This window comes from Gracilinanus agilis, chromosome 1, assembly GCF_016433145.1.
Source record: "Gracilinanus agilis isolate LMUSP501 chromosome 1, AgileGrace, whole genome shotgun sequence".
NCBI classification, from domain to species: domain Eukaryota; kingdom Metazoa; phylum Chordata; class Mammalia; order Didelphimorphia; family Didelphidae; genus Gracilinanus; species Gracilinanus agilis.
The window spans coordinates 198544362-198557741 of NC_058130.1; the positions used below are offsets into that span (position 1 = coordinate 198544362).

The following is a 13380-nucleotide window of genomic DNA, read 5'->3' on the forward strand; positions in this document are numbered from 1 at the left end:
ACTATTGGAGTCTGACTGAAGATTAAAGAATGCAATTTTTCACTTTAGTTTGTTTATGTTTTTATTTAGGGATTTTGATTTTATATGAGTATTCTCTTACAACAATGAACAATATTGAAATATATTTTGCATTATAATGCAATGTATAGCCCAGATCAAATTGTTTACCATCTCTAGGAGTAGGGAGGAAAGAAAGGAAATGATTTAGAACTTATAACTTCAGAAAACATGTGGAAAATGGATATACATGAAATTGGAAAAATAAAATATCCTTTAAAAATAAAAAATTTTAAATATAACCACTTCATAGAGTTGTTGCCTTAGAAACTTTAGTTGCTACATGAACTTGAGCTATTATCATTATTAAATCAATGGGAAAGATAAATATGAGCCAAAAAAAACAGATAAGATTTCTCAAAGTGAGGCAAACATTTTTGGATATGACTAATACGGGAATTTATTTTACTGGACTCTGCATGTTTGTTAAGAGGGTTTTCTTTTTCTTTTTTTTAATAGTTTAATTGAGGAAAGGAAGTGAAAAGTAAAGATAATAAATATTTGTAAAAAATAAAACTTTTTAAAAGGTTTCTCAGGAAAGAATACATCTAATCCTACAGATTTTTCCAGAAGAAAAGCATACTGACTACATAAGCATGGGAAAACTCTTGAGTTTGTGGTCAGGAGATCTGATTTCAATCCCAGTTCTCCAGTTAACTACCTGTTACAAACTAACTATCCTGAACAAAGTCACTTATCAATGGTCTACCCCACATCCATCAAATTCGTGGGTAACCAAAAAAGAAAATGACAAATGCTAGAGGGACTGTGGGAAAAATGGGCATATTAATGTACTGTTAGTAAAACCGTGAACTGGTCCAGACATTCTGGAAAGTAATTTGGAACTATGTCCTGAAGGCTATTAAATTGTGTAGAGCTTTTTTTTTTTTGGCATTGGTATTGACAAAGCAATATCACCAATAGGTCCATATACCAGAAAGATAAAAGAGGAAAAAATCCATTTGCACCAAAATATTTTCAAAAGAGGGTTTTTTTCCAATAGCAAAGAACTAGAAACTGGGGGAATGCCCATCAAGTAGGAAGTGACTGAACAAGTCATAAAATAGGAATGTAATGAAATACTATTATACTATAAGAAAAGAAAAAGATTCAGAGAAAGTTGGAAAGACTTGAATGGATGCAGACTGAAGGGAGTAGAATAGGGAGAACAATTTATGCAGCAATAACAAATATTGCAGACAGACAACTTTGAAACAGGCCTTAGTAACATGATAATCAACCTCAATTTCAGAAGACCGATAATGAAACATGCTATCCACATCCACAGAAATGATGGACTCGGTGCAAACTGAGATATATTCTATTTGGACATGGCTAATAGAAGAATTTCTTTTGCATAACTATACATTTTTGTAACAAGGGTTTTGCTTTTATTGCTTTCTCAGTGGGGGAGTGGGAGAAAAGGTGGATTTTCACTAAAAAAGTAAAATTTAATTTACAACTAATAACAAATCCTCCAAGTCTATTTCTTCATCTATAAAAAGAATATTGACCTAGATTAACTTTAACTATAATTGCACCAGTTCCAAGCATGTGATGAACACTTCAGGTATTCTCAACTATTTAGAATCTCATTTCCAAATCCATGTACTAAAACATATTTAGCATATTTCATATTTCATACTTTGCAGGTGGAAAAACACAAATTATACAAACACAAGGTTTAAAAAACCCTGGAAGAGAGATCATTACAGTCCTAGAAATTTTCCTCCTAAATTTTCCTGCTTTTTAGGCTATCCTGTAATGCTTCATGAGAGCCACGTTAAAATGATTGGGATAAAATGAAAAGTGAGTAATTGGGAAATTTCAAGTTCTACTTGTCTCAGGCCCCCATTAGGCCAAATATTAGATGACAGAATTGGTCTTTAGCCTTTCCTTGTATTCCAGTCTATAGTACCGTACTTAGCACACATTAGGTACTTAATAAGTGGTTACTGATTGACTATTAGACTGGGATATTGCCACTATCTGAAACCTGCTCCACTACTGCCCAATAAGTGAAGCAACAGTACCTAGCACTATCTTTAAGATAAAGATACTTTAGAATATAGCACTGTCTTTAAGTTGCTCTCCTCTAGGCTTTCATAACAGATATTAGCATTAAAATACATTCTTATCGCTTTCAGGGTGGGAGAAAAGAGTGGGAGTGGAGGGGGGAATCATGTAACCATGGAAAAATATTCTAAATTTTAAAAAAGAAAAAAAAATTTTTAAGTTTGAAAAAAAAAATACATTCTTATCTCTCTTCTTTGCATTAGTGAGGATTAAAGATGTGGAATTTTGCATATTCTCTCATATTTGGTTAATATATTGGTTGGATTCGATTAAATTTTTCTCTCTTTTATTTATTTATTCTCTCTTTTTTTTTTTATTAAAAAATGATACAAGGAGGCAGGTAGGTGACTCAATGAGTAGAAAGTCAAGTGTAGAGATGAGAGGTCCCAAGTTCAAATCTAACCTCAGACACTTCCTCACAGTATGACCCTGGGAAAGTTATTTAACCCCCATTGCCTAGCCCTTACTGCTTTTCTGCCTTAGAACCAATACACAATATTGATTTTAAGATGGAGGGTAAGGTTTGTTTGTTTTTTTAATAATATGTGCTTGCTTCCCTTTTCTTTGCACTTGGGATCTAAGGATGTGGAACTTTGCTCATATTCTCTTAATTAATATGTTGTTTGGATTTGATAAAATTGTTTTCTAATTATTTATTTTTAAAAAGTACTCTTGGGGAAAGGTATATCTGTGAATAAAGGTAACATTAAAACAAAAGATAATAGTAAAAATTTAAATAAATTTTCAAGTGAGAAAATGATATGGCAGACTGCCAAAAGGGACCATGACACACACACAAAAATTAAGAACCCCAACCCCAGAAAGATCTTGAGGGGCTGAGTCTAATTCCCAAGGTTCAGCAGTGATAGTGCTTCTCCTTTCTTCTGAAATATTCCCTCACATCTTCCTCAGCTATATTAAGGCACTTGTTGGCCACATAAATTATCTTTTAGTTCCTTATAGGGGCATAAATTCAATCCCAACAACAGAAAATAAGCTCTTTGAGGATAAGTACTATCTCCTCTCCTTTTTTTATTTTTTTTCATCCTCAGCACCTAGCAGAGTGCCATGCAAATGCTTAATTGAGATCAAATTGAATAGAATGGCTGAATTCACATTTGCCTAAATGAATTACGTTGGATTTGAAACCATCAGTGTAAGGGACATAGGGATGGAATTGAATGTCAAACTGTATAGTATAGAAGAAACTATAATTTGAAAACTGAAAACTGAATTTTGGAGGAGGAAAAAGACACATTTATAAAAGCCAAGGATTTCAGACTTAAAAAAGAAAGAAAAGATCCATTAATCATACTCACGGCCTCCTTATGCTCCATACACTCCATCAGAATTTTAAAAAGGTGATTGGACTGTTTAAGGCTAAAATTGAAAGTGTTTTGAATCATGTGAATGATCTCTTCCTTCACCAAAGGACGGAGTTCCCTGGGAGAAAGACAAATGGACATAATCCAATACAGAGAAGGAAATAATCAGAAATAGAAGAAATTTAACTAGAAAACGCAGTTAGCAACTAGTCTGAGACTCTAAGTGTGCTAGAGACAAAATGAATCCACAGGTTGAGGTAAGTGTGGCACAGGTTACCCAGACCTTGAGATTAAGTACCATTATAAAGTCCTCTACGAGGGCACAGGACGGTAACAATATGAGCTAGATTAAGGGGAGGGCAAATTTGTTTCAGCTCTGGAGTTCTAACTTTGTTTACCTGGAGCCATTTTTAAAAGAACAGCAAACCTGCACTTCTAACGTTGGCAGAATACCTCACTAAGTCTATAGGTGGGCAAATCAAAGCTGCTTATTTGTCTAAAGAGAGAAACGTGAAATGGAAGAGGATGCATGCTCCACTTAGCTACGTGGGATAAATATGACCTATAATTAAAACTTGAGTTTAGGAAAAAGGGAAAAACTAATTTCTTCTCTTCCCACATCCCAAATCCTTCCATTTTATGACTCCAAAGACCATTTTGACATAAACTAAACCCAAAAGAGACCCAGAATGAAAACTTTTAGTGTCGATACTCCCATCTTCCTTAATTGAGGAGATGCTCTGACACTTAATACCCGTATGACCTTGAGTAAGTCACTCCTCTGAACCTAAGTTTCCTCATCTAAAAAACAAGAGGCTTAAACTAGGTGACTTCTAAGTTCTCTTTCAGCTCCAAATAAAACTAAGTGACTTCCACGTTCTCTTTCAGCTCCAAATAAATCTGCCATCTTACATTCTATTTTATCCCAAATTTCATATAAATGTCTGTCCTGCCCAATTCAGTATTCTTAATAACCCTGGCAGAGGAGCAGACATCAAACTCACCCTTCATCAACTGTGTGTTTGTAAGTGAAGGCCAGGAGATCAGCAGCTCTGCCTGTGCCCTCACAGACCACCACAGGAACTGGGGAACTGTCTCTGACAAACTCCCACACCATGAGGATCACATTAGGACCTCCTTCTACCACCAGACCCACCACTGGTACACGTTGGCCCATTCCTGTTTTGGAACACAGAAAACCAAACTGTCATCTATGGTATAGCTCTCAACCCAACGGCAGAATTTGTTTCCCAAAAGACAGGTCAATCTCTTCTCCACATCTTCACCATGTTGTGCAAGATATTTCAAAATCAAGCAAGACTTTCAAGTTAAACCAATATATGTCAAAGCCCTCAGAGTGAAATGTATCTTCTAAAAAACTAAACAAAAATAAAAAGAAATAAAAGGAAATTGAAAAATATATTCAAATTCTATTTTATATATTGTACACATTTCTGTAGGGTCCAAGAATTTAAAAGTCTCGACATTGTTTTCAAGGACTGCAGACCATATTTATTTGCTGTTTTTAAAGAGTAGCATTGATAATGTATTTATTCTTTCCTAATACCACAAAATCTACAAAAATTGCATTATTTCTGCACTTTTGGTAACCAAGACATGGGATATCTGATGGCTAGTGAATGATAGGTCTTGAAAAATATCTTCCTCTATATTTGGGGGGTCTTGAATAAAAGTTTGTGGAGGCAGAATGGTACAGTGGGCTGAGAGTCAGACAAATTTTTTGAGTTCAAATTCCAATGATGTTCACTAGCTGTGTGAACATGGGCAAACCACTTAAATTCTCTGTTCCTCAAATAAATCTAGAATTAATCTATTAAGTCATGCACAACTTCAATGAAAGAACAGCAGTTTTTTTCAAACCAAGAAGTCAAAAAAGTAATATTTTTTCCACATACCTGCAACAATTGTATCTAAAAGTTCTTATAAGTTAAAGGATTTTTATGATTATTCAATTCTATTTTTTAATTATATAAATTGAATACAGATGTTCAGTACTTATATCAAAAATAGCAAAACAATTTCTTTTTCAAATCCTTCATGCCCTTATCATTCTTCTTTAAAACAAATGAGATTCGGGGCAGCTGGGTAGATCAGTGGATTGAGAGTCAGGCCTAGAGATGGGAGGTCCTAGGTTCAAAACCAGCCTCAGACACTTCCCAGCTGTGTGACCCTGGGCAAGTCACTTGACCCCCATTACCCACCCTTACCACTCTTCCACCTAGAAGCCAATACACAGAAGTCAAGGGTTTAAAAAAAAAAAAAAAAAAAAAAAAAGAAAGCGAGATTTCCCCAGTTTGGTATCAGGGACTGTTTCATTCTCACCTCTGTAGCCTTGGCACCTGAAACAGTACCTAGCACATAGTAAACACTCAAAAGTGCTTGTTGAATTAATGAATGAATGAATATAACAATATCATTTAGAAGTTTAAGAGACTGGGGATCTTCTAATTATTAACGCTTATTATATGTGCTGACATAATGGATGACTAAAATATTCTGAATAGTTAAATCTAAATACATGCTGCCAAAACATTACCATGTATAATCTGAAGTTTCTAACTCCTTCACAACCTACTAGGAATGCCCCAAGACCAGGGACACGATGTCCAGTGGAGTAGAATTATTTGTATGTCCTATTAACTATTTCCATATTCCTATATCACCAACAGAATACTTTCTAAATCTTCTAAGTTCTATCATTTTAGTGCTTTTTGTTCCAAAATAGGAACCAGATGCTTTTACTATAATCATTATCATATTAATAAAATATAATTGATATCATAACTGTAATTTTTAACATTATACTCCCTCAAAAGGGGCAAATCACCTCAGAACTGCGTTGTGTTATTAAAATGTGAGACTATTGCTATTTGTATTTTTACATGGCAGAAAAAAATTAAATCCCTCTAAAGAAAAAAATTTTTTTTTTGTTTTCTGCAAAGTGTCCTGCCAATACTGTAAATGTGACTTTGCCTCTATTGCAGGCACTTTTTTTCTAAGATTGATTTCTGAAGGGTCGTGGAAAAGTGAACTTGTGCATCACTGGAGTGATCATGCATACAATACAGTATGAAACTATCAAAATAAAAGTTTCCTGGTACATTGGTACCGATACAAGAGGAAAATCTTTCCTCTTTAGGGAGACTCAGATTGTGGAAAGGTTCCTTTTTGTTTTGTTTTGTTCTTAAGCCAACTATAATCCATGCCTTCAAACTTGAAACTGTCAGCACATCCTTTTGGAAAATTAACTAAGCTACACTGGCCATATTCCAAACAGTTGAACTCAGTGACTTGTACAGCAGTTGAATTTTTTCTTAGCAATTTTATTAATTGCATTAGATCTGAGTCACAAAATGATCTAATAATTTCTTTCCTCAAATCCCAGTTCTATTCAAGAATACATATTTATTTGACTGAAAAATGAGAGAAAAAACAACATAAAGAAATAAAGAGATTTCATCCAATCATTAATGGATGAATGAACGGTTGGTGTAGCATTCCTATTCTGTCTACTTTAAAGCAAAAAAAAAGACAATATGATAGCATGCTTGCACAACGTGCTTTGTCTTTTAGTTAAGGAGACCAGTACTCTGTTCTGAAAAATGCTGATGCCTTGCTTTTTTTATAATATCTCCTTGGAACCACTAATTTTTAATGTTCAATAAGATCAGCTCCACCATCAAGGAAAGGAATAGTACCCTGACAATGACCCTGAAGGTAATTTATGCAATAAAACCTTTGAAGTTTTAAAGTCCTTGAAAGAAACACCTCTGTCTGTGAATATCCAGGACATACAAAGCTGAAGAAACTTCACAGGAAATTAGAGAAATATAACAATGAGCAGAGAAGAATTGTTAAAAACCCATTGGAGAATTCAGCCAATCAAACAATCAATCAACACATTATTGTATTACAGTACTGGTTAAAGACCTACTATGTGTCAGGTTTGTACTAAGCCTAGGAAGTTTCAAGTGGAAAGTAAAACAGTCCCTGACCTGGAAGAGCTTGGATAGGAGACATGAAGGGGACACAGCATGTACACATATAAGTACATCCAAATACAAAGTGATTTAGGGCAAGAGGCACCAACAGTGATGGGGATCCTGACATATTCCAAAGGGGAAATTTTAGTCAAAATGTCAAAGAGGACAAAATTTATCTAAAGAACCATAGTTTTGTGTCTTTTTTCTCCTAATGGGTTCTTTTCTTACCTTCTCTTCTCACCACTCCAGTCACTCTGGGAACTTTCTTCTCCCTTCTATTATCAAAACCTAACCCTCAGCTCCTCCATTTAGCCTATAAAACTGATGGGGTTTAATTATTACTTTTCTAAAGGTATGAGAGGTGAGGCCTGGTTTCTTTAGTTTTTTTTTTTTTTTTTAAGATTTGTGATTTCATTGATCAAGTCAACTACCAGTATGGAAACATGCTCTATCAATAAAGAACAGCAATTGTTTCACAGCACTTAGCATTAGAGAGGTGCTTAGACATCTGAGATGTACAGTGACTTGCCTAAGATGATGCAACCAGTATGGCAGAGACAGGACTTGAATCTAGGTCTTCCTGTTCTTCACTATATTACTCTGCCTTAAATTCTATTTTTAATAAGAACCAAAAACTAAAGCTAAAGAAAATTCAAGCTTCTGTCAGTAGTCCAGAAGGATATAAGTTCTTCTTTCCAGGGATATCTCTTGATATTTCTTATTGTTTGTAACTCTAGTACTTTTCTGGTAAGACCTCTTCTATATCGATAACATAATTATTAATAACAGCTAGAATTTATGCAAGGCTTTAAGGTTTACAAAGAACTTTATAAATATTGTCTTTTTTTTAGCATCTCCATCCTTGAAGGTAGGTACTATTATTATTCCATTTTACAGATGAGGAAACTAAGGCATCCAGAGGTTAAGTGATTTGCTCAGGGTCACACATCTAGTATCTGAACTCATGTCTTCTTGATACCAAATCGAGTACCCTAGCCACTGTGCCAACTAGCTGCCTATTTCATTGGTTATGAAGGAAAAAAGAACAAACTCTTGCCCTAAATGTAAAAGCTTCATTCCCGTTGCCACCACCTTAATTAAGACATATTCTTTCATTGCTAGATTACTACAATAGGCTCCCAAATGATCTCCTAGCTTTCAAGCTCTCCTTCAACCCCTCTACATCCTGCATAGTGAGCCTTTCTCCTCTTCCTAAAACACTATTTTGTTCTTACTATTGTTCCTTTGCTCAAAAATCTTCAGTGGCTCCCAAATGCCTTCCCTATTTGGCTATCAACAACAACTTCCATATCCTATCAGCATCTCTCTCTCTCTAAAACTTTTTATAGACTTACCACATAATTTAGCACTTAGCTAGGTCCAAAGTTATAATTATGTAAATTATGGTCATTGGTCCCAGTCCAGTGGAAATATTCGGGGCAAATTTGAATAATGTAACCACTTCAGGGGATTCATTATTCCTACAATACTTTCTATCTTATTCTGTTCATTGTGATTAAATATATAGTAGTTTCATTCATTCTTTCTATTCACTATAGACAGGTGATGGTAAGTAGCTAGAGTGCTGGTCCTAGAAGTAAAGATATGAATCTAAATTCCACCTCAGATATGTACTAGCTATGAAAAAACGAGCAAATCAGTTTCTCTTTCTTTGCCTGCTTCCTTATATGAAAAATGAGAGAATTACACTTGATGGCTTCTAAGGTTTTTTTTTTCCTATGATCCAATAAGCTTCCCTGTGCTTAGCACAGCGTCTTCTTTGCTCATACTAATAAATACTTGTTGACTGACAAACCAAAGAGTACTCACGGGAATGTATTTTTTGCAAGGAAAGGTATTTTTCTAGGTTCCTCCTGAGCTTCATTTCATTTCCATATTTTCCCACGGTACCATCATCTGACAGAATGAAGTGTGAGTGCATGCTGTTGAGGGTGGTCAGCTTGCTGAGAGGATTGCCCAGAGTTTGATACAGGCAGACCACCTGAAAAATCAGAGACCAAAAGGCAGCCAAGAATGAGAATTAAGTCCGAGATCTGAGATATAAAATCAAAGTTGTCAAATGAATGAGTTTACCAAACCAGGTTTCAGTCATACCAAATGAACTTAATACTAAGGTCTGAGGTATACACAAAGCAATAGGACACACAATCAATTCTTTAAGACCATCAACTGAAGCTAGATTCCAAACTACACTGGTAAAAGGAAGTTCCTTGGGATGCCCTTAACCAATGAAATCACAAAGTCCAGTTAAAAAAAATAATAATGAAAATAATAGAAGCATCATAGCATAGTAGATGGAGTGTGGAGCTTGGACTCAAAGAAGACATAAAATGCTATACCTTAAGATCAGGGGTTGGTTTTGAAGAAATAAATGAATGAGTAACTATTGAGCACAAACTGTGTGCAAAACACTGTGCTACACCAAGGAAAAGTTAGACATCCCTACTCTCCAGAAATTCACATTCATTTTAATGGAATCACAAAGTAGAAAAAAGAGGCAGGTAGGTGGCTCAGTGGATAGAGAACCAGGCCTTGATATGGGAGATCCTGGGTTCAAATTTAGCCTCAGACACTTCCTAGCTTTATGACCTTGAGCAAATGACTTTACTCCTTCTGCCTAGCTCTTATCACTCTTCTACCTTGAAAGCAATAGTTAGATTCTATGACAGAAGATATGGGTTTAAAAAGAAAAAGATTCAAGACAGGTTCATAGCTCAACACCTGGAATATAGTAAGTGCTTAACAAATATTGACTGCCTTGTTGATTTGATCCTGGGTAGGCCCCTTGACTTTCATGTGCCTCAGGCTATTCTGTAGAACTTATCTTCTAAAGTTGTAGAGGTCCTGGAGTTACTTACATTAAAGAAATCATAGCTCTTGGTGATCCCTAGTAATGAAAATAACTCTGCTATTTAAAATTTCAGTGTATCCAATCAATCGATCAATCAATATTCCAAGTCAAAAATCAAAGGAGTCATAAATAAATGAAATAGCAATTCACCCTATAGAAAAAAATAGCACCATCTTTTTTCAATAATTCTATATGAGAATCCATGACTTTTTCAGATACAGATACTCCTTTCAGTAGTACACATCACTTTGATCCTGGAATTTATTCACGGGAATTATTGTCCAGTGGGCCTCTCCCCCCTCCCTGGATGAGTCCTCCTAGAACTTCCATTTAAGGTCTCCCAAGTCCACCATGTCTTCATCTCCCATAGAAGGAAAACTCCTTTTATGTCAAAGACTGTCTTTCTCTCTGTATTTGTTTCCCAAGCACCTGGCAGAGTATCTGGCATATAGTAAGTGTTTAATGAATGTTTTTGATTGACTGCTCAACTGACCAAACTATATCATGTCTCTCATTCAGTATTCTCTGTATCCACAGAGTGCTGTAACTGGACTGAAGAAGACCTAAGTTAGGAAGATTTAATAAACATTGTTTCTTTAAACCTTTTCCTTCTGTTTTAGAATTAATGCTAAGTACTGGTTCCAAAGCAGAAGAATGGTAAAAGCTAGGCAACAGGGATTCATTGATTTGTCAAAAGGTTGCACAGCTAGGAAGTATCAGAAGCTGCTTTTGAACCAGTATCTCCCATCTTCAGGCATGGCTCTCTATCCACTGAACAGCCTAGCTGCCCAATAAAATGCTTATTGATTGACTGACAAACTGATATTATCTCTCTCAGCCCTCGCTACCTCAGTGAATGGAGAGCTACAACTAGAGCTAGGAAGGCTTCAATCCAAATCCTATCTCAATGCTCATTGGCTGTCTTATCATGGACAAAATATTTTCCCATTCTAAGCCTCAATTTCCTTATCTGCAAAATGGAGACAACCATGTCTGTGGTAAGTACTTCACAGGGTCAAGATTCAAATGAGTTAGTAGATAGAAAGGACTTTGCAAATCTTAAAGGATGATATACATGTCAGTTAGAAGATAATGATGAGCCTGTCAAACACCAACAAACATTTATTATGAGCCTAATAGGCTTACTTAACCTCTCAGCTAAACTACTTCAGCAATTGTCAAGAGAATTACCTAGCTAGGTAAGTAAGAATCATCTAGAGAACTGAAGAAATCAAAACCACTCTAGTGATTATTTTGTTTTCAAGTCAACATTTCCCTTTCTATAAGATTCAATACTTCAAAGAAGCCTCAGACATAAAAACTGAATAGGATCGTGCTGCTAAGATAACACTTTTTCAGAAGTGTGATATCCTAACAACCTATAGAAAAAGCATTTTTGTTAACACAATTACTGTTGACTTGTCAGAGTAGAAGGCTGTTTAACAATTCTTCATAACAAAAATTAAAACAATTCACAAGCAAGAAAACTTTCCTCTTAAGGGAAAAAAAAAAATTAAGTTCTTCTTTCCATTACCATCAAAAACAAGAATAAGTAGTTAACTTTCAAAGGGAGGGAAGAGGCTTGTTTTACTCACATCTTTTCCAATAAGATCTCTCTGATTCTCCACGATCCCCCAAGGAGGAATTCCAACTGTCCAGATTTTTCTGAGGCTTTGAGAGGAATGTGCTTTGAGAGCATCCCCAACATGCTTGGAAATTCCTATAAATATCCAGTTCAAAGGTCAAACAAAAAGGTCCTAATAATTCCCATTATGCCCTTTTACCTCCCCAATGCCCTTCAGAGAGTTTTATGTAGAACACGGTGGCTAGAAGAGAGAAAGTGGAGGAAGGTGAGAATATGTATTGCTCCCTTACAAGCAGATGTTTTAAGTAGGTGGCCCTTAGCACCTGCAATTCCCCAGTCAATCAATATTTATTAAGAGCCTACCATGTGGGGGCAGCTGGGTAGCTCAGTGGATTGAGAGTCAGGCCTAGAGACAGGAGGTCCTAGGTTCAAATCCGGTCTCAGCCACTTCCCAGCTGTGTGACCCTGGGCAAGTCACTTGACCCCCATTGCCCACCCTTACCACTCTTCCACCTATGAGACAATACACCGAAGTTAAGGGTTTAAAAAAAAAAAAAGAGCCTACCATGTGCCAAGCATTGTGGGATAAAGCTAAGGAGACAAAAGGAGACAAAAGACAGTCCCTGCCCTCAAGGAGCTCACAATCTAATTCCAGTGCTTCATCCCTTTCAAGGATCTCTTGCTTATGAGGTGAGTTTCTTCCCCTTCTTCCACCCCTCTTTCAGAGCCTCCTTTGTTTTGGAATCGCCTTCCTCACTGCATACTTGATCCACACACTCATGATGTTCTCCTTCTGCCCTTTGCTAATTCTAACTCTCCCATGTTATATCTCCACTAGAATCAAAGGATCACAGATGTAGAGCTGGAAGGGGCGTTAGAGGTTCTCAAATCCAACCCCCTCATTCTACAACTAAGGAAACTGAGGCCCAGACTTATCCAATCTGACATAACAATAATCTGAGGGAGGATATGAGCCCAGGTGTTTCTGACTTCAAGTCATTTTCCATTTCTCAAGTGAAAGCCATTATGCATATGCCTGCCCTATAACTTATTTTCATACACTGGATGTCTCTTCATTCCTCTACCCTAATCCCCTATTCCAAACAAAATTTGCAAAGTAATATACTATTTTACCTCAGAGTTCTGCTCTCTAGGGCTAGTTAATATAATCAATTAACCCATGCTAATTGGTTCAATGGATATTGATGGGGTTCTTTCCTAACTCCACTCTCCAGATTAAATACCTAAAATTTAACAAGAACCTTCTGGAGCAAGTTTTAACCAAAAGTCAAAAATTTGCTTATTATAGTTTTGGCCATTGTGGCAGAACAGGAGTTACTTTTAACCAGAAAAAACTTTGAAATTCCCCTTCATTCACAATTTGTTGATACCCAATTCTTCCACATTTTCTGCCACTACTTACATCTGGCTCCACCTGTACACTCTGTTGTACCACATGTT

The 13380-nt window shown here is 36.0% G+C and overlaps 1 protein-coding gene across 1 annotated transcript in view; it reads right to left on the bottom strand.

Annotated features, from left to right (window-relative positions):
* TRPM6 (transient receptor potential cation channel subfamily M member 6) overlaps positions 1–13380 on the bottom strand; it is a 173585-nt gene that overhangs the window by 113380 nt on the left and 46825 nt on the right. The window contains exons 7-10 of the mRNA XM_044678581.1: positions 11930–12054; positions 9293–9464; positions 4463–4637; positions 3453–3576 (exon numbers count right to left, since the gene is read on the bottom strand). Of these exons, the coding sequence (XP_044534516.1) occupies positions 3453–3576; positions 4463–4637; positions 9293–9464; positions 11930–12054 (596 nt within the window). The remainder of the gene's footprint in view (positions 1–3452; positions 3577–4462; positions 4638–9292; positions 9465–11929; positions 12055–13380) is intronic.